The 27431-nt window shown below is 39.7% G+C and overlaps 1 protein-coding gene across 4 annotated transcripts in view; it reads left to right on the plus strand.

Annotated features, from left to right (window-relative positions):
* Positions 1-266: 266 nt before the first annotated feature.
* Positions 267-27431, plus strand: part of SPHKAP (SPHK1 interactor, AKAP domain containing) — a 95911-nt gene continuing 68746 nt past the window's right edge. For 2 of the 4 annotated variants that reach the window (XM_027650583.1, XM_027650586.1), the window contains exon 1: positions 267-298. In XM_027650583.1, coding sequence (XP_027506384.1) covers positions 282-298 — 17 coding nt within the window. In that variant the 5' untranslated portion in view covers positions 267-281. Of the gene's footprint in view, positions 299-26978; positions 27127-27363; positions 27403-27431 lie in introns of those variants that run through there. The other 2 variants (XM_027650585.1, XM_027650584.1) reach the window with 2 other exon arrangements.

The raw sequence follows: 27431 nt of genomic DNA on the forward strand, positions 1-27431 counted from the left end.
CTACAGAAGAGACACTAAACATATTCTCTTAGTCTCACCACCCTATCACTCCAAAGAAGAGAGATACATGTTTGAATTAAACTCTCCAATCCTGCTTGTCAGATCCTGTCAAGCACTTTACGCATTTAGTGTCAGAGTGCTCTTAATGCACTCAGCAGCCTTTCTGACAAAGGACCAAGTTGACCATATCTGATCAAAGAAGCAAAAATATGGGATGCCTGACTGCCATGAAGAATTCTACACCCAGATTCCTTTCCATCCTGCCAAGATGGCCCCGGACCATGGTTTCAGCCTGTTGGTAAGAGATTTTTTCCCAGTCCTCTTTTTCTGCTCTTTTAATAGTACTTCTTCTTGAATATATGAAAACCTTTTTAGATCAATAAAGTTTCTTTCTGATGCAGTTAATCCCATTCTATAGTGCATGCCAAAATCCAATTCTCCTATGATAAACAGTAAGATGTCTCTTAATTGTACCATCATGCACTGCATAAAGCTAGAGAGCTTTATACTGAAGTTATTCCTTCTCTATCACTGTTGCTATTCCCTCAATTCATAGCTGTCCAGTCTCTGAAGTGTTGGACAAATCCTGTATTTGTGACATATTCCCATATTTTCATCCATCACTAGGGATTCTACTAAAAGTTTCTTGCTAAAGAGCACCAGTAATCTTCAGTGTGTCTGACCTCCACTTGCACTTGCTTGCTGAAGATCATCCTGCATACTCAGTGAGTGATATATACAAATATACAAGTGTGACAAACATTGTCACAAAAAAGCAACAAACTGGAAGAAAAACATTCAGGTAATTATGGAATATAATTAGCTTGTTCCATGAAAAGTGTGGGCTGCATCAAAATAAAGAAACTGTGTTTTTATCTAGACAGAGTTTAAAGGGTAAGTACTCTTAGAGCAGCTGACTGGGAACATTTCAGCTGAGAGGTACTCTGAACACAGAGAGAAGTTTATCATTTACCGTAATGAAAAGTCATAAATGTCTCTATTAAAGAGTTGTTTTCTGTTTAATGAGGAATGAGGGACTGAGGGGTCTCATAGGTGAATGCAGAAGGAATAGGTAAGCTATTTTTTCATAAAATAGTTCCAGACACCGAACAATAAATCAGGTTTTTAATCCCAAACTGACATTGATGCAGATACTAGCTTGAGGCCACGCTTTGGATAAGCGTAGTGCTGCTCTCTGTTTGGAACACAACAGATTCGACTGCTGCAGCAAAAGCAACAAAATTGCATTAAAAAAAAAAATTAGAGGCTGCCTACTAAGCTCTTCTGAGGCTGTAAAATTGTGTAGCTTTGTGCCAAAACCTCCAATTAAAAAAAACCAACCAAACAAAAAACCAGAACTTTTGTCTTTAAGATTATTTCCTCTGATAAGACTCCAACACATTTAAAAACAATAGCCTAGGGGAAAACAGTATTTTATAGATCTTAAAAAAGAAAAAAATCAACGTTCTACAGCAGCACTTGCCACAAGCCCCAAGGCTGGTGACTGATGGGCCTGTTTTAGTGTATGGCCTGTATCAGGTAACTTCTGCCTCTAAATGTAAGATTTCAGGTAAATGTACTTACTGATGAGGGGACCAATGCAAAAGCTAAAAATTTCACTTAAGCTTTAAGGGAATGGAGCCCACAACATTTTTTTGTTGTGCTCAGACTTTTCAGAGTTAGTGTTAAGTCATCAGCTTGCTACTGACACCTGCCAGGAGATATCTGTGGATCTCTGGGGCCTTCTGAACTGGAAAAGCAGAATTTTCACCTCATAGCAATATTGGTTACCTGCTTTCCCACCCCTTGAAATTACCTGAGAGAAGTTTTACACAAGCTGCAGTCCTTGGCAGGCATTCTTAACTCTGGGCTATAGTTTATTGCTTTAAGTCCTTTAGCTGTGTGCCATCATGCTATCCTGTTTGTTGGCCATATTCACTGCCCAGAGGCTCCTCACAGCTGCTTCCTTGCCAGGACAAAACTGCCTGCTATTTGCAAGTTTTATACAACAAAGGACAAGAGGGAAGAATAAATGTTTCCTTAATTAAAGGCATTTGAATGCCCTTTCTGTCATTACTTTCATCCATGGTTCCTTCAGCTGCATCAAAATCCCACAGATTTTAAGGCTTTTCTGATAATGTTATGTTACAATTTTTTTCTCCTACTGTTTTACAAAAAGATCTCAATAATGCCTTTCACCCACACACTGAATTTGTTTGTGTCTCAGGGAAAGCAGGTTTCTCACAGGTTTCCATGAAACTGGGTAGGCAACTGGGTAGGTTGGATTTTTTAAAGGTATCATTTTGTTGTGAAGAAAGTAAACAGGGATTTACTTTTAGGGAAGAGAAAGACTGATATTCTAGAAATAACTTCATAAGTTAGAATTTTTGAGGCGCAACCTCAGGGACTTTCAGCAAGGGGCACCTTCAGACCTCAGGCCCCAGGGGGCCCCTTCCAGGGACTGAGGGACAGGACCCCAGTTTAGTGGCTTAATTTTGATTGTGAACCTGTAAGCAACCTCTGTGATGACTGTGCTGTTTTCTGATGAAGGTGTCCTTTTCACCATGGACAGCCACAGTTATTCTTCTCCCTCAAAGAAGAGCACAGCCCTTTGTTTTCACACACTGCGCACACCCAAAGGATCCCACAGGCACCATTCTGTTTGCCCAGGCAGACACAGCCCCAGAGTGAAGTGGAAACTGCTGGGATATCACAGAATATGCTGAGTTGGAAAGGACCCATTGAGTCCAACTCTTAACCCTGCACAGGACCAACCACAAGAGTCACAGCATGTGTCCAAGACCATTGTCCAAGTGCGTCCCGAACTCTGGCAGCCTTGGTGCCATGACTCCTTCACTAGGGAGCCTGTTCCAGCACCCAACCACCCTTTGGGTGAAGAACCTCTTTCTAATATCCAACCTTAACCTCCCCGGACACAACTTCAGGCCATTTCCTCGGGTCCTGTCACTGGTCACCACAGAGAAGAGATCAGTGCCTGCCCCTCTTCTTCCCCTCATGGGGAAGTTGTAACTGCAATGAGGTCTCCCCTCGGTCTCCTCTTCTCCAGCTGAATAGACCAAGTGCCCTCAGCTGCTCCTCATACAGCCTCCCCTCAAGGCCCTTTACCACCTTTGTTGACCTCATTTGGATATTCCTAAGAGCTTAATGTCTTTCCTATATTGCAGTGACCAAAACTGCCACAATATTCAACATGAGGTCACCCCAGTGCAGAGCAGAGTGGGACAATCCCCTCCCTCATGTGGCTGGCGATGCTTTGCCTGATGCCCCCCGGATACAGTTGGCCCTCCTGGCTGCCAGGGCACTGCTGACTCACATTCAACTTGCCATCAACCAGGAACTTCAGGTCCCTTTCCTGGCACTGCTTTCCAGTATCTCATTCCCCAGTCTGCCCGTACATCCAGGGTTGCCCCGTTCCAGCTGGAGAATTCAGCACTTCTCCATGTTTAACTTCATCCTGAAGTCCTTCCCAGAGAACTGGGAATATTAGATCCCATTTTCAGATCCCTGAGTCGAACCCATGGGATAAAGCAGGGAATGTGCCATTTACAGGCCCCCTGTTGGGAATGGTACTGAAGGCTGCAGGAGTTGACTTGACACCATCATGTATCTGTATGAGAGAGGCACATGCTGTGCATGCCAAGAGTCTTTGCTAATGAGGGCAGGACCTTTGAGAGGAGGGTGTCAGACATGCAGGGAAAGGACATGCAAATAATTAGGCTTTGTTTTTATGGCCCAGCTCACGTGAAAATAAGTGATTTAAAAAAAAACCCAAACACCAAACCTGAAATGAAAATTAGATCAGATGCATTTTAAATAGTTATTCCTATTAGAAATCACCAAGAAAATAAACCGACATATACATCTTCAAAATTTCTAAATAGTTCACTTAGATTTTTCCAGATAGTAAGCACACTGTACCTTAAATTAATTTATTTTATAATATATTTAACATAACACAAATCAGATGTACCACTCACTGTATATTACTCACTGCACTATTTTGTTTTGAAGAGATATGCAGCTATTTTCAGTCTGGCTGTTTATAAGGATTTACTCTTGCCTATAGTAGATGCTGGTTCTGATTCTGTAAGTTTATATACCCAAAAAGACTATGAAATCTTCAGTTAGATCAAGAATTCAAAATCGGGTCACAGAAGAAATATCTAAATATCTGAAAGTGCCAAGTTAGTTTATGACCAAGCACTAAGACCAGGCAACGGTGCAAACAACTGAGACATGAAATCTATCAATTTCAACATTTCCTCTGGAAACATTCCATAAAGCTGGAGGAGATTGGAGCTCAGCCTGATAGGATTTAGATGTCTATAAAAACAACATAAATAGCAAACTAAAACCTGTGTGTTAGGGTATTCTGAGGAGAAGGCCAGTTATGCATATATTTGAATTTGAATTGTCGTTTGGTAGAATAGAATTCTGCACTTATAGAGACAAGCCTCAATTGGAGGCAACACAAGAAAAAAGGGGCCTTTGCTAAAATGTCTTTGTTTCCCTCACATCTGCTGTTGCAATCCTCAATTCATACTTCAGTCATTTAATACAAGCCAGATTGTTTTATTTCCATGAAAGGTAAACACACATATAGCTGAAATGCTAGAAACTCCAGCTCTTAAACACTACCAGCAACTCAGGAGTGTAGAGTAAGGCTGGAAGCATGATATAGATGGAGTTGTTTAATAAACACTTTTGTGCAATGTCAAGACAGTGTTGCTTATTCTCTATTCTGCTTCAAGTATTGTGCTATTTAGTTTGTTTCTGAAACTTCTGACATGAGGCATTGAGAGGTTTAGTTTTCATTAAAAACAAAAAAGCATTGCAATGTTCATGACTGAGAGAAAAAGTAAACTTCAAAGACAAAGAAATCTAGGGATAAATATAACAACGAGAAACTTTTTTTTCTTAACCTGCTACTGTTGACACATTGTTTACTTATGTTCTTTAATCCTTGATGTATCTAATACTGACATTTGCACTAGGAAATTTTACTGCAGATCCTTTCCAACAGAACTAGTATGATACAGTTCAATCTACTTAGTGTGGATGACAATATCTCAAAAATTGGAGAGATCCCCTCAGCTTTGAGAGTTTTGTTATTTTGCTGTGTCACAAACACAGCAAACTCCAATAGTTACCAAAAGGAAGGTTCATAGAGTAGTTTAACTTGCCAAAAACAACAGCTTGCCACTAAAAACAAACAAGACTCTACACCAGAAACATATTGGTTATTTTTGTCTTATTGGTCATGAGAATGTTAGCAAACAAACCTTGCTGTCTTTCAACAGATAATTTTATATTTTCAACAGATAATGTACAGAGAAGTCTATGTCCTTAAACACCCCAAAAGAGATGGAACATAACTATATTCATTTTCTAATGCCAAAATTCTTGATTACAAACAAATCAGTAAATAACAGTAAGAAAACAATTCCTAATAAGAACCTATTTTGTTTATTCTAAGGTCTTATTTGTAATACTGTACCACACGATGTTCTTAAGCAATGTAGCAAACTGCAAAGTCATAGAGATTCCCACTAGTGGAGACAATTCTAGAGGAAAAAACAGGGAAGCCTGGGAGTAGGTGAAACAGGGGTTATTCATGCTGTTGAAAAACTTTGGGAAAGCCCATGAGCTAAATCATAACAGAGGGATATAAATGAAAATTACCAAAGCAAGCAATGCTGCCTTCGGGTACCATTACAGTGTCTACTGTTATAATGTAATTGTTATAATGGAAGAAGCAGCCAATTTTAGAACTTTCTTATATTCCAAGAAATGGAATTGAAGATTTCCCACATTATCTGTTCCGCACCAGTAATTTTTACTGGGGCTTTTTTTTTGGAAGTATTTCAGTCATTTGTGAAGATTAGCATTAGCAGAAACTTCTCTTTTGCCCCTATAACAATATCCACTACATAACAATTTTTTTTAAGCAGTTTGCTATGTATGAGTGTTCCTTGCCATCAGGAATGTATTTTTCATCATTTCTATGAAAAATAATACATAGCTGTTGCCATGTTGAGTGTCCTGGCAGCAATGGGAGAGCCGAGGCTGTTTAGGCAACAGGCAGAGAAATGCCAGCAGAAACACTCTCACTCCTGGGTTTCAATGCCTCCGCTCCTCTCTCCCAGGTGATATGGCAAGGGAAGGAGACTGGCAGGTGGGACAAGAACTAGGGTGAGAGGGTGCAAAAAAGTACAGACAGAAACAAGTAAGCTGCAGGTGGAAGACCAAAAGCACAAAGTAGCTTTCACTTTTTTGTTTTTATTGTCTTTGCTAAGTTTGTAACACTGCTGTCCTCCTACATAGCTTTTGTTTTATGAAGTCAAATGTTTTACTAGATTATTTTCTCTTGGTCTATATTTATCTGTTCATTTTTTGACTCAATTTCATTATCATGTCTTCATCTGCCCCTGTGAACATGCACAAAACTCCACATATGTAGGAATCTGCAGCATTCTCAGTAAAAAAAAAAATCATATTTGTGTTCAAGCTCAGTACAACTTGTTGATACAAAGTAATAACATGTAAACAATGGTAGCTCAAGAGGAGAACTAAGTATCCCCAATAGGACTCCCTTTTAGTTGTAAACACCTTTTGTGGGATAGCAGTGATTTTAGCAGATGTGAAATGGCTTCCTATTATTTAGGATAACACATGGGCATATGAGGAACGAAGAATGAAATGGTACTTCTGCACTAAAATCCCTTTTAGACCTTGGCATCAACAAGCTGTTGGTAATGCAGATGCACCCCACATATCTGACCAACATGACTGATATTTATGACGTTGAAAGAGCAGATTTTTGATGTGAGCTATAACTAGACTCAGCCTACAATATAAACTCATTATTCCATCTGCTCATAGGACTATGTCTCCCGGCACAACCCCTTATTTCTTCCAAGACCAATGAACTCTGTAGAGCCACTCTTCATTACACCTCACTCACGGTAACTTCTATTTGGGTGCTACATAATACACCTTGATCCTCTCCATCTTCTTGAATTTGGAAGGAAAACTCAGTGCATCAAAAACAGTGAGTCAATGCAATTATATAAATGACTAACAGCATTATATGTAGCACTTGATACTTCATCCCATCCCCTCATCCCCCCCAGAAAATGAGAAACCAAAAAGCACAAACAAACACCCGTACTTTTTCTTGACCGGGATTAGCTATCTTTCACATTGCTCATCCTTCTCTTTGGGTTTGATATTGGCCTAAATGAAAGGATAATGACCCTGGCTATGGAAATCCAGCACCTTTTTGCTGTTACACAGGTAGTAATACAACAAATCCTCTTACTGACATCTCTATTTACACTAGCAGCAGCAGCTCCTGCTTTCTCTGAGCCACATTATCACTGCAGACACGAGACCATCTGTACAAACATGGAAATTTCTGCCCAGGACTTGCCAACACCATTGCATATCACCTATTGCTTCTTTTTCATTAACCCTTGGCACTCCCATTTTCTAAATCGCAGGGTCAGGGTTCTTTTACAAGTTTATACTTGCATTTCTGCAGCTTGTATAGCCACTACAATCTAATAAATAACTGTTCAAATTCACAGATAGTAGCCTGGAAAGCCACTGAAGTAAAATTGGGAGAAAAACCTGTAATTATTTAATCACATATATTCCAAACACTAGTTGTTCTGATTTCAATGAAGATGGCTTTGACACAGCTAATTAGAGCCAAAATTTGCCCAGTCAAGGCCTCTGCTACCTCACCAGTGAAGGTCTGATCGACAGAGCAATTAAAATGCCTGTAGCCATTTTATGCTAAAATTAGTCATGCAATACAAACAGTTGCTGACTGCAGTTACAGTTAGGACAGCAGCTACACATCAGTCAAGTATTAGGTACTTTTCACATAGACCCTCTGCAGGATGATCATCAGATAAAATCCTGTGGGAGATGCCTGTTCAGTCTAATCACAGGATAAAGCAAGATATGTGAGTGTAGCTGAACAGTGAAGTCACTGTGCTCATCTCTCATGCCCATCACCCAGAGATGTGAGCAGGCAGCCTGCTTGCACAGAGCCACACCATCCTACTGCACAGTCTCTGCAGCTTTGGTCCTTTCAGTCCTATGGACACTGCAGGCAGCTGACCACTTCTAGGTCATCTCTCCTGAATGAAATGTTAATGCATTTACAAAGCTGATTAGTTGAACTGACCCATCTTTCTGTCAGTTCTTCAGTCTGCCTTCAGAAATCCCATAATAGGATTTACTCTTCTGCAGCAGCTTGCATAGGAGCCCTGTAAATTCAGTCCAGAGGGCACTTACTACAAGAAAATAAGCTGGTATATCATTTCACTGCAGTACATTTCAAATACGTGTGCAAAAGCACAAAGACTATCCAGGTTCAGCACTGATTTGCATGATTATTGTTCCTGTAAAAAGCACATGTTGTAGCAAATTCAAGCTGCATTGCAGGAACATGATGAAAGAGGGAGAGCATGGGAACTCTCTCACCAGCTTCCTCACCCACTGAACAAAAAGAACAGCGGTCAAGAAGTGAGACAAAGTAAGCAGGAGGCCTACATTTGGCAACTCATCTCTATGTGCAGAAATTTGTTAGACTCTGCACATGGCTGAAATTCTCCATTTTATGTTTCAGCCATTCTTGACGTTTTTCCTAAGGTGAAACATGTCTAATAGATATTTAAAAAGCCCCAAAAAAAACAACAACAAAAAAGTACACACAGCCCCCCAAGGCAATCCTAGTGACCTTTCCTTTTTCATTCTTCAGTGCTCTTAGGCTTTAGAATAGGAACCTTAAATTTGGAAGAACAGCAGGTTTTATATGTACTCTATGCTGTTCCAAATTTGCACAAATACTGCACCTTTGAAAAATGTCATGTCAATGAACCCTGAAAGGTTGGACAAGGTAAAAGAGTGAGGGGTTGGTGGGAAATATTGTGGAAAATTCTGGTCTCCTCTCAAGAAAATAAGGTTGTTTAAAAGATAGAAAAATGCCTGTCATAAATGTCCAAGACTTTGAAATCTGGAAAAGCAAACATCAGACATATGAAACAGATCTCCAACATTGTGAATGTCATAGAGGTAGTAAGGTAAGATGCCCATTCACTGTCTCTTTCAGCACAAGAAGCAAGTGGCCTCAAATGAAGCTAGTAAAAACCAAACACACAATGAACAAAAAAGGTTTTTTTTTTTTCATAAAAAATTAGTAAAGCTGTGGATCTCCTTGCCATATATGGCATATATGTAATTTTATACGGATTAAAGAGAAAGTAGACAAATTTGTGGAAGAGTTATCCATCAGCATTTACTGTCTACATAACATTACCTCAGCATGTTTCTGTATTAAAAATACTTGGAGCTGGGGAAAGAATGAGAGGATGCTGGACATACATGTTTGTCCCTTTCTCATTCTCAATTCTAAATATATGCTTTTGACTTTTGTTGGAGGCAGGGCCTTCCAATATAATTTATTTAACTAAAATAACCTCTTATACAGCTATTTCTGTGCTGTTACCTCTCAAGAGATTGTTAGCCATAAAGAATAAGCAATATGTCTATCTGTGAAGTCCCAGAGATTTAGAAAAGGTCCAAAGCAGACAGGTCCTAGAGGACATCTAGCAAAGTCCTTGTTTGTAGCATCTTATATACTTTATTCTTCCCAAAGGCTGGCCTGCATTGACTCTGCTCTTTGCATACACACCCTAGTCCCAAGAACAATAAGGAAGAAAGGAAAGTACGGCATGGGGTTTATCAGCTTACTCCCAGAGGGGTCACATTGTATCAAGGGGGAAAGTCACTGTCCAACTTTCTACTCTTATATAAAGGAGGCAAATTGCTCAACAAAACAAGGAAAAAGAAGCTTCAGTGGGCTCTCCCAGACAGTGATTCAGAGTTCAACACCTACTCAAAAATCCTCTGAAGATGTTTCTGTTTCTCCTAGTCTGCCTAGAAGACAAGCTGGCAAACACAGACAGCCGAGGAAAATGGCTAAATTTAGGCAGATAAATACCTCTTCTTGCGCAGATTGGAAATAAAGACAGAGCCTAAAGAGATAACTATCAAATAAATTGCCAGTGATTGCTTTTGAACTGCCCAGGAATGATGGTATTTTATCTTGTCATCACATCTAATAAACAGAAAATGCAATTGAGTCACTCAGTAGGCAATTTGATTTGATTTTTCATTTCCCTTTGATGCTTATAATTCCATCTTGTGTTAGCAGCAGAGAGGGCTGGGCTGTGACAGTGATAACAGATAATCTGGTAGTGCAAATTTTTGCCCACAACATCATGAAAGTAGCAAGTCGTGATAACACCAAGCAGCAACAAGGACTAAAGATGAGACTTTCACATAGAGGCTTTTGCAACATTACTGGCACCATCACACTGCTGGTCTGCAGAAATAAGTCGGCGTTTTTCAGCATAATAGAGTAACCTTCCTTCAGCAAAATGCTGGTGTTAGCTGAACTACTCTGCAGTTCTGGAAAGCCTGGAGGGGCTCATTTACGCAGGGGTTAATGGACTGAATTCTGCACTTCTATTCCCAAAATCTAAGCCTCCATGCAGACATTCTCTCAGTTTTACCACCATTCAGCACCTTTGCCTTCTGTTCTTCAGATCAAATATAAATTGCATGGCTTAGCTTTTCTTCCACAGCTGCACGAACTCCTTCAACTAATGGTTACCTAAGTTTCACAACCATAACAGCACTTGTATCACAGTCCAGGCAAATACTTCACACAATTCTACTCAATTCCTCTTCTAAAAGTCCTTGAATTAATGCAGCTACGTCATTATCCAAGTATACCCTTAATTGTTTTCAGCTCAGTCCTTTTATTATGATTTCAGTATCTCTCAATTAGGCTCCGTTTAAGTGTTTCCAGCTGAAACATCCCAAGATAAATACTACTGTGCCTACTATGACAATTGACAGTTCAAAGCACAGCATAAATGTAGCAGAAATTATCTGTTTGGCAACACAAAAGTAAGATAGTATCTTGAACTTGATAGTTAGATAAATGAAGTTATGCCAGTTTGTCTCCTGCTAATTCAGTGAGTACTTTGTGCTTCTGAATTGTGATACAGGGGCATCTGAAACTGTGATAATGCTGAAGCACATCGCCTACCCAGTGCTCTGAAGCACAGGAATAGATTACCTGCAGTGGTTATGGAAATGTCTAGCAGAGAGAATTTTTAAGAACATGTTGGAACAACTGCTTCTGACAGTTGCTTAAGTACAGTTGACATTACTTTCAGTAAAGGGAATTATCTTTCATGGGTTTTCCCAGACCTATTTTGTAGAGTTTCATGGCATAGCAGCATTTAAACCTCGGTACAAATTTACAAAACAGCAGCAGTTCACATATCTTGGGGTTTGGTGTGACTATATGGCCTTCTGAAGTTCCTTCCAGGCTGACTTGTCCCCTGATTCTCTGTATATCTATATGGATTGATATGTATAGCTGTATAGATTGATATGGACCAACTGTTCCCCTCTCGACACCACTGGGACTTTAGAGGTCAAAGCATCCAATCTGGAGAACTATGGAGGAGGCTGGTAACATGCACCCCTAAAAATGAATATGGTTCTTCTGCTGCACATTTCTTACCCTTAATCTTAGTGTGTGTACACACCCCTCTCCTGTTTCTCTCTGTATTGTTCTCTGTTTATACTCCCCTTTCTATTTCTCTCAGCTGTTCTCTTTTCCTCTAGAAAGCACCACATTCTGAGAATTTTAGTGGATAATTCCATGTGTCCAAAGTGTTTTACTGTGCTGAAAGATCTTCACATCTAACTGAACTGTATTTACAGATGAACGCTCAGAACAATGGAAAAAAAAAAAGTTCAAAATTTAATTTACAGTAAAAACAACAACTTGGCTGCTACAGCAATCAACTTTTACATCACTAACTTTGTGAGGAGTTATCCCCATATAAAATGGATTAAGAGAATGTAATACATCGATTGAGTCAGCTCTAAGATTTCAACATTGGAATAAAGAAAAAAGGCCCAAGATATTACCAACTTAGAAAAAAGAAAAAAAAATCAACATACTTGAGTTCAATCTTCAGTATAACTAGCTTCATTATCCGACTTGTATAAATGAGCTTTTGATACATGGTGCAATTTACATGTATTTATAGCATGATATAAACCCACACAATAATTTTATTTCTTTCTCTAGAATTTGCTTCTTAGCAAGTGTTTTCTGACAAGAAAAACAGCTTCATGGCTCCATAAGAATAAGAACATTGCAGATTCTGGTGACAGATAAAAATTAGCTACACCTGAAACACCATTAAAGCTGTAAAGCTTAAATAAAAATATTTATTTTTCTCTTTAAACTTGAAGACTACATTGCTGATATCCCAAAACCAAATTAAAGTTTATTTTAATTTTTTCCTCATTATTAAAATTATTTCTGGGTTTTTACTCTTTAGTTTAAGAAGAATTTGGAGATACTGAGAACTGAGTTGAGATATGAAAACCATCCAAAACACTGTGCTTTATACAAAACAGAACTCAGTCAAGTTTATAAGTTTCATGTAACCTGCCCTTGTTCATACAAGGGGGGAGAGGAGTTCCCTCTAAATCCCATGGCATCAGTAGTCTTTGTATTCCAATAGCAAATCAACCAAGTCCATATAGCATAAAACTTGGTTCAGTCTTACAGTTATTTCCTGAGGTTTTTCTGTAAATCAACCAGAAATTAAGAATTAATTAACTTCCCTTCAGATTTCTTAAATAAAAAGTAAACAAACCAAATAAAAGTAAATTAAAAACCTAATAAACAAGAACATTCCCCTCTTCCCCGAATAATATGATTTAAAACCTATTTATATCAGACCATTTCTAATGAAACACTGATTGAAGCCATCTGCTTACATTTAGAATATATGGAGGATTTCCCCCACACACACTGTTCTTAAGATAGAAAAAAATCCCAAACTAAGATGCTTTGACCAATCTCTCACCCTTCAACATGATATCAAAGGTGAAGATCAAGCCCTTGTCTGCACAAATATTTAGTGAGAGCCCTTCATGACAAGGGTTTCCAAACAGAAGAGTTTAGGCAACACACAAGATATTTTGATGTTCCACTGAAAAACAAGATCAATAAACTGCAAACTGAAAACTGAAAATATTAGCTCCAAGAAGGATGATAAAGTCATTGCACAAATGTTGAAGATAACCATACAAGATATCAGATAGTATATATGCAAGTATACATTCAAATACTTATATTTTATCCAGAAACTTACACACATACTAATATGTGACCTTCAGTTTAAGTATCACATATTAATGTGCAATTTTTAATGGTGTTTGAAGAACATGGAATGACAGCCACTGCCCTACTCACACACCCCTTCCCTCCCCATGTGTTTAAATTCAGCCTATGAAGTATGAAGAGTACAGCTGTCTCCAAAATTTCATAAAGCAGCCTCATATATCCAAGTAGGCACTATTTACTTATAAAACTCAAATTGTGCTGGGGGAATTCAAAAGAGTTCTGCCATCAGTGCTGGAGAGAGCAAGATTGGATGATAAAGTGGATTCAACAACAGAAAAATAATGCTAATAAGTGCAGGGCCTGGTAACATTCTGCACTGTTCAGATTTATGTAAAGAGTAGGGGAATGGTTGCATGAATTTTGGCTTGGAAGACTGATAAGGAAGAAATCTGAGCATGAACCATGGAGCAGTGAGCAAATGCATACTCCTGAGGTCTACTCCAAATATTTGACAGTATGTAGATATAAAGCTCAACCAAAAAGATATCGATTCAGTACAGCATAAAATAAGAAAGTAAATCATTCAGAGAAGCAAGACACGATACAATTACCATCGGCTTTGCCTTTCCCAAAGGTTTAAGAACCTGTAATTGAGCGCCATGGGAAAACCCCCTCAAAATAGGTCTAATTTTATCAGGCTTTAATTAAATTACTGAACTACTAACTCAGTTTGACAAAGCAGGTTTTGTATGGCTCTACTCTTATTCCATTTTATTACCAAAAAAAAATTGAAATGCAGGGCTTGCATTCAGGAAATTATTTAAACATACCTTAGTGGTGAGATTGAGCTGCCCTTAACGAGGTCTGTACATGTTTTCTAATATCTTGCTGAATACTGATTAAATAGATGCTTAAAAATATTAAAAAGGAAACAAAAGACCCCTAAATCAGAAATCTGAAGCCCAACTACCAATTTGAGCCTACTCTCACTTGGGGTTCACTGCTGTTGCACTAGAGGTTTGAGGTGCTTGGTGGGTATTCAGATTGTCTGAATTCCATCCAGAAATATACTGAGATGTTGACATGGCAGAGATCAGAGTTACATGACTGGAATCTCCAGTGTGTTTGGCAGGAAATTTAAAGCTTAAAATTGGCTAAGACTTTTAGGAATCTGAAAGCATGTGGTACACTGCGACTTGAACAGAAACAGAAGAACTGCCATTGACTTCATTAAGAGGAGGAGATAACATGCAGTCTGAGAGATCTGGGATCACTAGAGGTGCCCAGCCTGCATTCAGATCACTAGACATGCTGCATTTATTACAATCCTGTCCAGGCTTCTTGCGTTTCCCTCTCTAACCAGTAATCAATATTGAATTGAAGTCTGGATCTCTGTAAAGGCACAGTGACATAGTCCACTCATTTGTGAACTACTAACATTTTGGCAAACCAAAAGGTGCAAAAGTCAAATATAAGATCTGTCCTACTGTACATGCCAGCTCTCTACAGGAGTTGTGAATGGCACTAAAGATTAGAAGAAAGGAACAGGCACTGTATCAGTGCTCTGCCCCTGCTCAGCCACCCCCAGCAATGGATGCATCTGGAAAGACTGTACAGATGCCTCTGAGAGCTGGAAGTTGTGGTGTTAGTGTAAAAACTTCAGGCAACACCATCATAATTTAAATCTCAAAAATTATACATGATAATATCAGGAGCTATATAAGGAGTTCTGACTTTGGCCAAAATATCCCCAGCAGATGGCGTGGTCACTAAGCACAAAAAGCCCAAAATCACTGTTAGCACATAAGTATAGGTACCCAAACCCAGACCATGGCTGCTATTCAGATTGGTTTAAAGTGCAATGAGAAGTCAATAAAAAAGGAGTCTGTTTGTTATTGATCTCTTTCCTGAGAACATCTCAAGAGCACTTAGGAAGAAAGATGTAGACTGCATTAATCACATTGGTAATATCTGTCCCTTAAAAACAAAACAAATCAACAAATAAAAACCCAACCAACCAACGAAACAAAAACAAAACAAAAACAAAACAAAGACAAACAAACAAACAAAAACCCCAAACCACAATCCAACAAATCTATCCCAAACATCTCTTTCCTAGGGCAAATGCAGAGTGCAAAAGGATTTGTTGGCATGAGTGCAGCAGAACACATAAGGAACAAATTCAGAATTCGGAAAAAGTTACATTTCTCATGCATGCACTGTGCTCTTGTACAGATATGGGAAATTCAGTCAGAAGAGAGAAGAAGTTGAATTTATGAAGAAGAAAAATGTTAATCCTGCGGAGGACCAAAATTAGTCTGCTGTGCCTATGAAATGGCTTGCATAGGATATAACATTTTCCAGATTCCAAACCAGTTGGCAAATTCTAATTTTGAAGGTTATAATTAAAGACCAGCTTCACTCTGCAAGAAGTAGTGGAGCTGGCACAGTATTTTTCATGCTTTTAGATGATCAGGAGAGGAAATATGACAGAATGGTAAAGAAAAATTTATGGAGAAAGAGACAGATGAAACAGTTTTTAAGTTCACTGAATTATCAACTACTGACTGACAGCCAAACTCCTAAAAATCCCACTGGTGGAGTAGGACAGTCACTATGGAAAGTGTGGATAACACTGACTGCTTTTGAAAAATCTTGCCTGTTGAAATGTAATACTGGAAATGTAGGAAAAGTCATTAGGTATGTCAGTAAAAGCAAAAGGTACATGTGATAAATGCTTAGTGCAAAATGTGACTGTGGTAGAATTCTGTGGTTTTGTATAGGATCTTCACACAACTCTTCTGAGACATTAAAACCAAAATAATCAAAATTTAAAACCACTGCAAAAATCCTAAATTGTAATCTTCAAATGAATTATGCAATAACTTCTTACAAACTTCAGTAAGTAGCAACACTGCAACATTTGACATTCAAACTAAATGAATAAGGCAAAACCTCTGCCTTATTTTAGAGACTTAAAATGAGATGTCCATGACAAATATTTTTACAAATTCATTCTACTATAATTTGTGGTCTTCAGTTCTGTTAATTCTGCAAAATATCTTTCCCTAGGTATAGTAATTTCACTGCAAAATCAAATGCCTAGTAGGTAATGCTTTGGGGGGGTTTTAAATCACCTAAACTCTAATCCTTCCTGTTCCGAAATAAAATAAATAACTCGCCATTACTTATCTACCTGTAAGTAAATACAGCTCAGCTTTGGAAAATTGAAATGTTAGTGACAGACGTCATGAAATCTAATCCTCATAAGAAACCATATAATAAAATCTTTCCATTTTTGTCAGACCCTTTGCCATATTGGTATGTACTTTCACAAGGAGAACGTCAACATGCAATAATAAACTTCTTAATAATAATTTGCACATTATCTGTAGCTCCTTAAACAGAGACAGTCTTCATTTGTTCAGATCAAAAGGTTATTGTTACCTTAACACTCATCTTTATTGTCAGTGAATTACTGCGGGCTGATTAAAGTTTAATGACATGGCTACTCTGGCAATGAGTCTCTAGAGACTACCACGTACTGACAGATCTATTTGTTTCAAAGAGAGCAGAAGTGCTAAAAGTACATAAAAGCAGTAGCTGTACAGTGACAAATTAGAAGTACTGCCTTCTCTAAAGACACACAGTGCAGCAAGTGCAGCCTCAGCCTATGGTGTTATTCACATGCTGCTCAGGAAGCTGCTGGCCCCAGAGAACTTAAAAAATGCCCAAACAAACAAAAAAATAATTAAAAAATTATAGAGATCTTGATTATCACTATCCAGAATTCTTTGGAAGGACTTCCAAGAGCTTTGTCTTTCAGAGTTCCATTTCTTCAACTTGAATACCTTTCTCACATAAGCCATTTCAACTGTACTACAGAAATCTCCAAAGTGCAATAAAACACCACAGCATTTACCGTGGTTTTCTCCAGCTATTTGCCTCATCTTGTCTGTTCATGCTAGAGCAAACTAGTCTCTCCAAAACCATGACAGAGCTCCTTCTATAGCAACCGAAAACACTAACCAGGATCTTCCCATGCAGACTCACCAAGTTTAAACATTTGCATCAGAGAGACGACAGTGGTATTAACATTACTGTATTCTTAAAACACTGGATTCTTGAAGATGCATAGAGTTTAGTAACCTAAATTAATAGTTTATAAAGATGAGTTAAGCCTCAGAAATTCATTGTCTATTGGAGGTCATTGATGTTAAACATAATGTTCATTTTTCAACAATTATTCATTCTATAATAACACTAAAAATTCATTCTGGACAACAACCAAAAAAGCATTAGCTCTTGCAAAACTAAGTTTCATACATATTTTCTCACCTCTAAGAACAGTCACTTTGTCAATTCTTTAATAGTTCCTTCATGGTCAGGACTAAAGATGCTACTACATGGTCATAGCACTTTAGAAATGCAGTCATGAAACTGTGAGCAGAATCTAATCCAATGTATTAAAATAGTTTTAGAGAAACTTTCAAGGTGCAATAATTACTTCACATGGACAACCAACAATCAGCTAGTATGAGTCAGTTAAAAAATTGGTAGGATAATTTCTGCTATTTTTAACATAATCAGTTCACTTCAAAAACAAAAATAAGACTAAATATTGGCTGTAACTCTTGCATCATCATCCCTGAAGTAGGAGGGCCTGCCTTAATAATTGGTATGTTCTGTCCCAGTGGCCTGTGGGAGCTGAGGGCTAGATAAGGTTTGTGACGTTTTCAGCTGGAATTCCATGATTCAGGCAGTAGAAATGCAAACCTTCCAGTGAGAACCAGACATGATGTGTATGTGCCATGCACAGGGTCTGGGCACACACTGTCCATCTAACATGGTCAGGCATTGAACACACTCTGCATCTAGTGATCAACTGTGTAGTACATTTTCCATTACCTCAATGTTTCCACACACTGTGTGATTTCTCAGCATGTCCACTGCAGGACATGCAGGAATATGGGGCGTTTCCAGCAGGTAGGAGCCAGAGGGAAGCTCAACAGAGCAGTTCTTGTTGGACTGACAAGTCCAATATACAGAAATTTCATTCAAAAGTGTTTAAGCTTTTGCAAATTTAGGCTTTGATGCAATCTTGGTTCTCATGGATATCTCAAAAAGTTATCCTGTAACTGGCAGTTTTACAAGCTTGCTGAGAAAATGCAGAGGATTATGGATGCAGGGGTCATGTTATTTAAATTTCCTCAGAAAACAGAGTAGGTCTGAACCACATTAACAGGGCTGTGTAGAGGGGCTTTCATGCCTGCAGATCAACTGTACTTGTTACAGTGGAAATAATGCCTTTCAGTTTAACAACTGGTATTTATGATTTTGGAAATACTATTAGCTACTATGGTGATGCCAATTGATTTCACAGTAATTTTGAAACCTTTAACTCCATAGGATTTTTACGTGACTGTAGGCCTCTGTTTACAACCTCTCCTCCTGCAGCTATTTAAACAACTGTACATGGTAATTTATCAGCACAAAGTCTGCAAAACAAGAAAGGTCAGGGTTTTCACATTTATTTAAGTCCTTCTGGCTTCTTAACAAAGATTGCTAGCTTTTTGTTATTCTCTTGAGAGTTTAGCCAGAGATGTCCAAAATGAGATTAAAGTACAGAAGATTCCTGATTTTTTTTTCACTGGTGGTAACCCTTTCCATACGCCTGCCTTTCATTGTCAGCATATCCTGTCATTTATTCAAATATATTGCATGAGCAACTTCTCACGTTGCATTTCATGAATATATAATCCACCCAGAAAATTAACACACAGCAGGCGGTATACTCTTCCATGGAAAATCTACTAAAAAAGTAAACCATTTTCCTTCACATTTTAATTGTATTTTCATAACACCTATGCAATTTTAATACCTCAATAGCAGTCTTACAAAGCACAGAGTACTATAGCTGCAGAGAACCCCATCAAATCAGACATTCTGCATTATGAGTTGCATTAGTATTTTAATTTTCAACCTCTTTTTCAGACCTCTTCCAATTTTTCTTCTTTTCTGCCTGCCTATCGACATAAAGGAAAAATGGATAGTTCTTACTGACAGTTGCTATAAGTAAGACCTGTTTAGTATGTCTTTTGACTTGACCTCTTTTTCTAGAGACATACAAAATACAATACATATTTAAAAACTAACTGCTCCTAGCACTTGAAAATTTCACCCAGGAGAACAGCCAAAAATATGAAGCCTTGGGGGAAACACTACACTGAAGGACAGTAGCTAGAATTAGGATAAAAATTCCAAAAATAGTTTAGTAATGAAAAATTCCAGTGATTTTAAGGAAGACTCAGAATTCCAGATTCCATGTTCATTAATTATTCAAAAGAATTTTTAAATTCTATATGTATTCTCAAAGCAGAGCTGACCCTTATAATCACAGCCTTTTATGTAAGTGGTACCAGCACTCTGAAAGACCTCTGGAGTTGCAGGAAGGGGCAAGAATGAACACACAGCAGGTGTACAATATATTCTCACAGCTCATGTGACATTATGTTTGGACGCTCAGAGAACAGGAGGAAGCCAAAAGCATTTTTCATCTTTATCCAAAAACCCAAGACAGTATAGATGAACTCGGAGTGTGTTTGTGAATGTGTCACCTTCTGTCTACTCGACATGCTTCATCACCTTTAGATGCCTAAAAGATTTCAGTTAATGCTAGAGATGATGGCTCATTGCCTACCAGCTGGTTATTATTATCAGCTTCTTGCCCAGTTCCGAACAAAACGAGTGCATTAGTTTTGACCTAAGAGGAACTAAATGGCTCAGTTTGAGCTTATTGCAAACACCACCTTCTTTCCCCATGAAATAATACAGTTGATATCAGCTGGAGCACTCAATTATAGGAGCTCTCTAGTTTACTGAAATGAGAGTGACAACAAACCAATCAGAATTTCAAAGATCTGGCATCAATTTAACATTCTTGATTAATCTTTCAGAATTTAAATGTACTCTCCTAACCCCTTCTCTTCCCTCATCATTTTCTGGGAATGCAGGTAGGCTGAAAATAGAGTGTAGGTTTGGGAGTTAGAGAGAGACAGGCAGACAGACTGAGTAGGTTTAATATTTAAAACTGCATATTGAGTCAAAGAAAATCGTGGTTACGTTAGAAAATATTCTCTTTGTAGTTACAGATATGTGCGTAGATGAAAAATAAGTACATCTAGCACCCATGCTGTGTGGTAACGATCTGCATTTATCAAATGGGGAGCCACGTCATGCAGTCTGGAGCTAAGCACAAGCTACACTATTCGTTCTCTTTTGACTGTATTTAACAACTACCTTTCTCTCAAGCTCCTGGCCATTGCCAGTAAGAATCTCATGAGCTAGATGTGTTCTGATATAAATTAAGTCATGCAATTTAATTGTTACAACACATTAAGACACCTCTTCAACACTGATTTGTTAACTGAGGGTGCTTTAGTCACTGCCCAAGTACACAGCTGAAAAGGACTTCAACTGACAGAACAAGATTTTGTAACTGAAAAAACCCAAACCAAGCAAACCAAAGCAATAAAACCCAAAAACACTCCCTCCTGCCCAACCCCAAACAAACAAACAAAAATGAAAACAAAAAAGGTATTGGACAAGAACCTCTTGTCTAAAACGTATTAACATATTAAAGCTAACAACCTAATCTTCAATGCAAGCAGTTACAGTTTAACCAACACAACTCTACAAGCAAAATACACCTGATATTTTGGGTAAAAGATGTGTGTCCACCTACAGTGTCAGAACTCAGTCAATGCACTGAACAACAACACAAAGAGAATTATGCAACCTCATCAATAACTTGATAGTACATGAGGTCATTAATTATCTATGATAATCAATCACACTGTAATACAGCCAACTGTAAAACATTTCAGTAAACAAACATCTAGTGAACAAATATAAACCATGTTACATGACTTATGCTTTTAAAACTTTTCAAAATAACTACACAACAACCATGTAGCACCCCTTTTACATTCACTGGAAAAGGGATATAGTTTAGTTGTAAGGGACTATCTACACATCTGTCAAAACAGTAGTCTGTGTACACACACCAATTGCACAGGAAACAGGGACAAGGAGGGTAAATAGAGGTTCACCAAAACATACTGTTTGATTAACAGTAGTGTCCAAAGGCCCCTATTAGGCTCAGGGCCTAGTTGTCCTAACTGGATGAAGTCTCTTTTTATGTAAGAGAGATGGTCCCCGTATTGGGCATTTGACAATATCACATTTGTTCTGGAAATATTATGCCTCTGTCCAGAAAATACCAAAATATTGAGAGGTTTTTGATCCTGCATTTGCAAACATGTACTACGTGATAAGCTTTTCGCCTTTCCACCCCTGTATTTCTAATTAGGAGGGTTGTGTGAAAAGCAAAGGGAAGTGAAAAGCTCTGTCCCCTACCACAGTGATCTGTTCCTGAAAATATCATCCAGTTACAGAGTCAGTCTAGAGTTGTAGATTTCCCAAGACCAAACAAGCCACACATAAGCATAAGTTTTTGAGGATAGTTTTTTACAGCAAATGAACAAAACTTCAAAGCCACAGAAGCATACAAAGCACAGAATCTCTTGGGTTGTAAGGGATCTCTTGAGAGCACTTAGTCCAACCTCACTGCTCAGCAGTATCAGCTAGAGCAGGCTGTGCAGGACTATATCCAGATGGGGTTTTGAATATCTCCAAGAATGGCTGGAGCCAAATCAAAGTCTTATTGTAAGTTTGGCTCCCTCTGATTTTCAGGAATGACTGACATATTTTCTTAGGAGACAGTCATCTCTGTTTGGTGCTATTGTTTCAGTTTCTCTCAGTTCAAACTAACAACTCTGCAGCAGTTTATTCTACTTAAGCTCCCAACAGAAAGGCTGACTAATTGTCTTTAAGTATTCCTTTGGGTTTTTATGAAAGTCAAAATGAGCAAGATATTGACCACTGGAATAATTAATATTGTATTCTCTGACCATAACTTTTTGTTATCCAGTAGGAGAACAGTGTCCTAGGCTGACACATAAAAGACAGACAGCTAACTAAAATGCCACAGTATTCTCTTCCTGTTGCCAATTCATATCTAAAAGCTGAGGGAAAAATATACTTCTGGTGACAGCTTTGAAACAAGTCAGTGTGTGACAGTAATCAGTTCTCTTCTGTCAAGTCAGATTCCAGGAAAAAAGAATAGTTATTTTAGGCTATGTGCCAACATTGTCAAGGAATAAGAAAAAAGGCACAAAGTATTACTTGGCCATATCCCTCAGAAATAAAGACTATGAGCTTTCAGGGAAGAGGAGAGCTGTCTACCTGAGAAAAGGACACTTCTGGTAGATTGTGAAGAAGTCAAGTCATAATGGCTGGCTCAGAGAAGGACTCTGAAACAGTGAGAAGAAGCAACAGAAGAGAACATGTCGGTACAAGACATGTTTGTGGAGTTTTTGCAGGATAATGGAAACAGACAACAAAGAGTTACTAATGAAAAAAAAAAAAGGAAATGAAATTACATGGTGAGAATTAGAGAACTTCATATCAGCTACAAGGATGTGACAAAAACCAAAGAACCAGTATGGGTGTAACCTCAGTTCTATCTGCTGCAGTAAGGGACAGATGAGTGGCAGTGTCTATGATGGGAAAATGATGGAGTCATATCACGTCAGGTAACAAAAACCAAACGTAAAGGTGAGACTGAGCTACAAATATCCCCACCTCTAATGAGGGAAAAACCTCTCCTCTCTTCTTCTGTCACAGAGCTCTTACCCTTGACAACTCACAAGAGCAAACAATCTGAAATTAGAGAGTAGAAAACCTGTCATGAACTTCTGAAGTGCCAAAGTTACTGACAGAAAATGGTCATTTCCTTTCGGAGTCCCTAACTGAAGGTCTCTCTGTCCTTTTCCTTCACAACAGAAGCAAAGCATTTCAACAGTACTGAAGAAGCTGTTCTGAAACCCAGAAATAGGAATGTGAAAACTATCTAGAAAGTTAAGGGACTTAGAGCAGAAGAGTTGAGAGAGCAAGAGTAAAATGAGGGTGAAAAAATAAGAAAGAAAGAAAAAAGCAAAGAAAGTAAAAGAAAAAGAAGGAAAAAAAATATGCAGAGATTAATCACATGCTGTATGTTATGCCTGAGCTTCTTCTCCAAAATCTGTGAAGAAGATAAGTAACATATAATACCCCAGGGATAACTTAACACTAACTTCTTTAGCCCTTACAAGGTTTCAGTAACTACAGTACATAAGACCATGAAACTAAACAAGGAAAACACAGAATGGAGAGAAGTTGTAATGCTCAGGATGTGTTCAAAGGAAAGTATTAAAGAGGTTAGATAAGACATTGAAGCTTATTTATGACTGAAATAGTGAACCATGTTATGTGACTGGCAGGGTCTGTGTGCTCTATATACCTCAACAGAGTCAGGCACAGCCCCATGACTAATTGTACTCTTTAACTGCGAGTTTTCTGCTCAGGAAAAAGAAAACAAAAAAAGTAAACAAACAGACCAAAAAAACCCAACCAACCAAACAAAAAAACCCCAGACAGTCCAGATGAAGTCACAGTGTTTTAAAGACTAAGGGAATTTAGACCTGAGCCATGCCCTACCCTGTGCCCACGAGGCCAGTGAACAAGCCTTGACCAGCTTTAATTAGTAACCCAAATGCCACCTAGGAGGCACCAAGTTAAAGTCACAGAAAGGTTAGGGTTGGAAGGGACCTCTGGAGGTCATCTAGGGAGTTCCAACTCCCCTGCTAAAGCAGGTTCACCAAGAGTAGCCTGCAGAGGGGCTTGTCCACGTTTTTAATATCTCCATAGAAGGAGACTCCACAGACTCTCTGGGCAGCCTGTTCTAGTGCTCTGTCACTCTGAAAGTAAATAAGTTTTTCCTCATATTCAGATGGAACTTCCTGTGTTCAGTTTTTGTCTGCTGCCCCTTGACCTGTCACTGGGCATCACTGAAAAGAAAGTGTGGCCCCATTATCTTGACACCTGCTCTGCAGATATTTGTATGCATTGATAAGATTCCCTCTCAGTCGTCTCTTCTCCAGGCTAAACAGGTGCAGCTCTCTCAGCCTTTCCTCATGAGAGACACTCCAGTTCCCTAATCACCTTCATAGCCCTCCACTGGACCCTGTCCAGCAGTGTCACATGTGGACTCAGTGTGGGATAAGAGGAAATCTCCAGGGGAAAAGAACAGCGACGGGAAAAGGATCAGATAATGACAGCAAAGAAGGAGTAGACATGCTACTGAACAAGGAAGAACATGTGAGATATTAGAAGCTCAGTGGTAACAAGACTGAATTTATCTGAAAGAAAATACTATCATGAGGAAGAGAAAAAAGGACATTTCAAACACAAAACTGGAGATCTGATGCGAAGTCATGTGAAAACAACTTAAAAATAAATGAAATTAAAGTAACCGATCAAGTGGAAGATGATAGGAAATATTAAGCACTATTTGTGTAGAGTAGTGGGGTCTATTAGAGAAGAGCTGATGAGAAACAGTCTACGGGGATAAGGGACACAATAGACCTGGGAGTCTGAGTGACCCCAAAACACAGAATATACAAAGGGAGAACTAAGGAAGAGGAAAGGGCATTACAGCCTCCTGTTTCCAGGAATGAAAGGATGCAAGAGCATTGGAAGGGCACAAGAAAAGTACAGCACAGTGACAAGGAAGTCATGTCAAAGGGGCTGACATTTAAGTACTAAGTAGATGTTTCATGCAGACAACCAGTTCCAGTGCTAACCTGGGCTTGCACTTAAGCAAGTAAAGCTGCAGGTATGTGTGGATCTGGAGTTCAGGACTTTTCACTCGCTCAGAATCTGGAAAGATTCCTCAGGTTTCTATGCTGTTAGATGGGCTGGCAGAGAAGGTCAGAATGTCTCAAGCACTCCCCTCAGAGGCTGTTATGTCTCTTATTTTCCTCAGCTTCTCCAGTTTACATTTAAACCCCAATACTTCCCTTGGCTTTGATTTCCATTCACCCTTAAACACCATAATGTAGCTATTAGCCTTGTCATCTCTCGGTTGTCACTTCACAAGCTGACAGAAGGGGTAATCCATATCCTTACCACAAAGTCTTATGAGGTATTCAAAAATTAAGATGAAACTTCCTCCTCTTGGTTATGCAAAAGTCACCAACAACAAGTGCTTCAGGTAGCCTTTCTTAACAATGAAAAATGTTGGTTCAGTAGTTAAATGGTACCATGCCTCTGGCTGCAAAGTTGGTTTAAGAAATTTCTGTGCTTTAAATTGGAACAGAGAACAAAACCTGATTTAATATATAAAATAATTCTCTCTGCATGCCCCAGGCCCTTCCAAAACTCACTAAGCTTCACGATTTCATAATGTTGTGCCAACTAAAGGCAATAGCAAAGTATAGAAAAGTCACAGGAATGATGTATTTAAAGAAGAGAAACAGTGAATCTTTATTGCAGGGGGAAAAAAAAAAAAAAAAAAGATGGTTGCCCAAGTATGGACTTATTGCCCTTGTAACCTGCCCTTCCTCTTTGTCTTTGAATTCACTCACCAAACCTCTGAACAGAGCAATGACTATAGAACAGGGCTCACCATACAGGAGTCAAGCTTGCAGTGGTATTTATAGAATTATAGAATTATAGAATTTTTAGGGTTGGAAGGGACCTCTGGAGATCATCTAGTCCAACCCACCTGCCAAGGCAGGGTCGCCTAAACCAGGTTACACAGGAATGCCTCCAGAGAGGGAGAATCCATGACCTCCCTGGGCAGCCTGTTCTGGTGCTCCTTGCCATGCTCTCTGGTAGCAGTGCAGCACTTGCTACAGTTTCCCATGCAGCTGACAGGGACTGGGGGGACCCTCAGGCTCCCTCAGAACCCTTGCAGAGTGTGACAGCCAGCGACTGCAAAAGCAGCAATGCCAAAGTGCTTTTTGGAGCTGTGCAGCTCCATGGCTTATCCCTTTCAACACTCTAGAAGGAGGGAGAGCAGGGGAGGTCGGGGCAGTCAATCATTTGTGGATATGTGTAAATTCTTGCTATGGTTTTACTACTGAATTCCTCTGTTGAGCACAGTGTTTGCTACGTAACTAACAAAAGTATAACACTCATCACCTAACTGGACAGAGCAGATCTGGGGCTTTGATCTAGATCCTAAACTTATTGAAAACAAGTCTCAGCAAAAGGAGACTCTTGCAGCTACAGAGTGATGACAATTGTCTCCAGCCCTGCAAATTTCACACCTGAGCCAAAGGACTCCTGCTGAACCCAGAAGGCTCAGTGTTCACTCTAGCTATGGGTTCAAAAATATACATTTGCACCATGCATCACCTGTGATTCAGATGCTTTTAATCTCACCTTTCCATGACTACAGACCAATTCTAATCGTTTGTACTGCACAGATTCTCCGACATGGTTATGCAAACACGACAAAGCCAAGCCACAGGACATCCAGCATTGTTTTGAAAAAACCAACCAACCGGTAAACAAATAAACAAAGGGGGGGGAACTTTGCTGAAAGTAACCAAACAAAATAGTCTAAAGGTGCTTAAAGCAAGACGTAAGTTGTAGTTAACTCAGTAGGGTCCTTTTCTAAATGCTTGAGTCTCACATCTAAACCGACAGAAACCCCCGTCATTTAAATCACATGGTTTACGGGGCTGGGGCTCCAAGAACCTCATGACATTCGTAAGGAGGACTCGGCAACGATCGCCCATTCCTTGCTGGAGTCACCCAGCACCTCGCCGTCACGTCCTTGTTCCTACACCGCAGACAGAGCACAACGCCAGCAACTTCTGCGGCCGTCCTGATCCCGGTGCGGGCGCTACATCGCTCCAGCGACACAGACCCCGACCGCCGCATCCCTCCCGCATGTCCCGGCCGGGCACCCGCAGGTGCGAAGAGTGCGGGCACGGCGCTGCCCCGGGTGGCCGCACTCGCCCGGGTCGGGAGCGGCGCTGCCCCGCGGAGCGCGGCCCCTCGCCCGCCGGCCGCGAGGGAGGGACGGGGGAGGCGGCGGGGCGGGCGGGGGAGGAGTGAGCAGAGGGCAGGGCCGGGAGGTGCCTCCGCAGCGCGCCGGGGCCGCGCTGTCGCTGCCCGGACCCCGCCGGAGCGGAGGGTCCCGCCGCCGGTCCCGCCATGGCCGGGCAGCCCCCGCCCGCCGCCCCCAGGTAGGGCCCGCGCCCCTCCCCGCGCGCCG

The sequence above is a fragment of the Corapipo altera genome, unplaced genomic scaffold, assembly GCF_003945725.1.
Source record: "Corapipo altera isolate COAL_440 unplaced genomic scaffold, ASM394572v1 54, whole genome shotgun sequence".
Lineage (NCBI taxonomy): Eukaryota > Metazoa > Chordata > Aves > Passeriformes > Pipridae > Corapipo > Corapipo altera.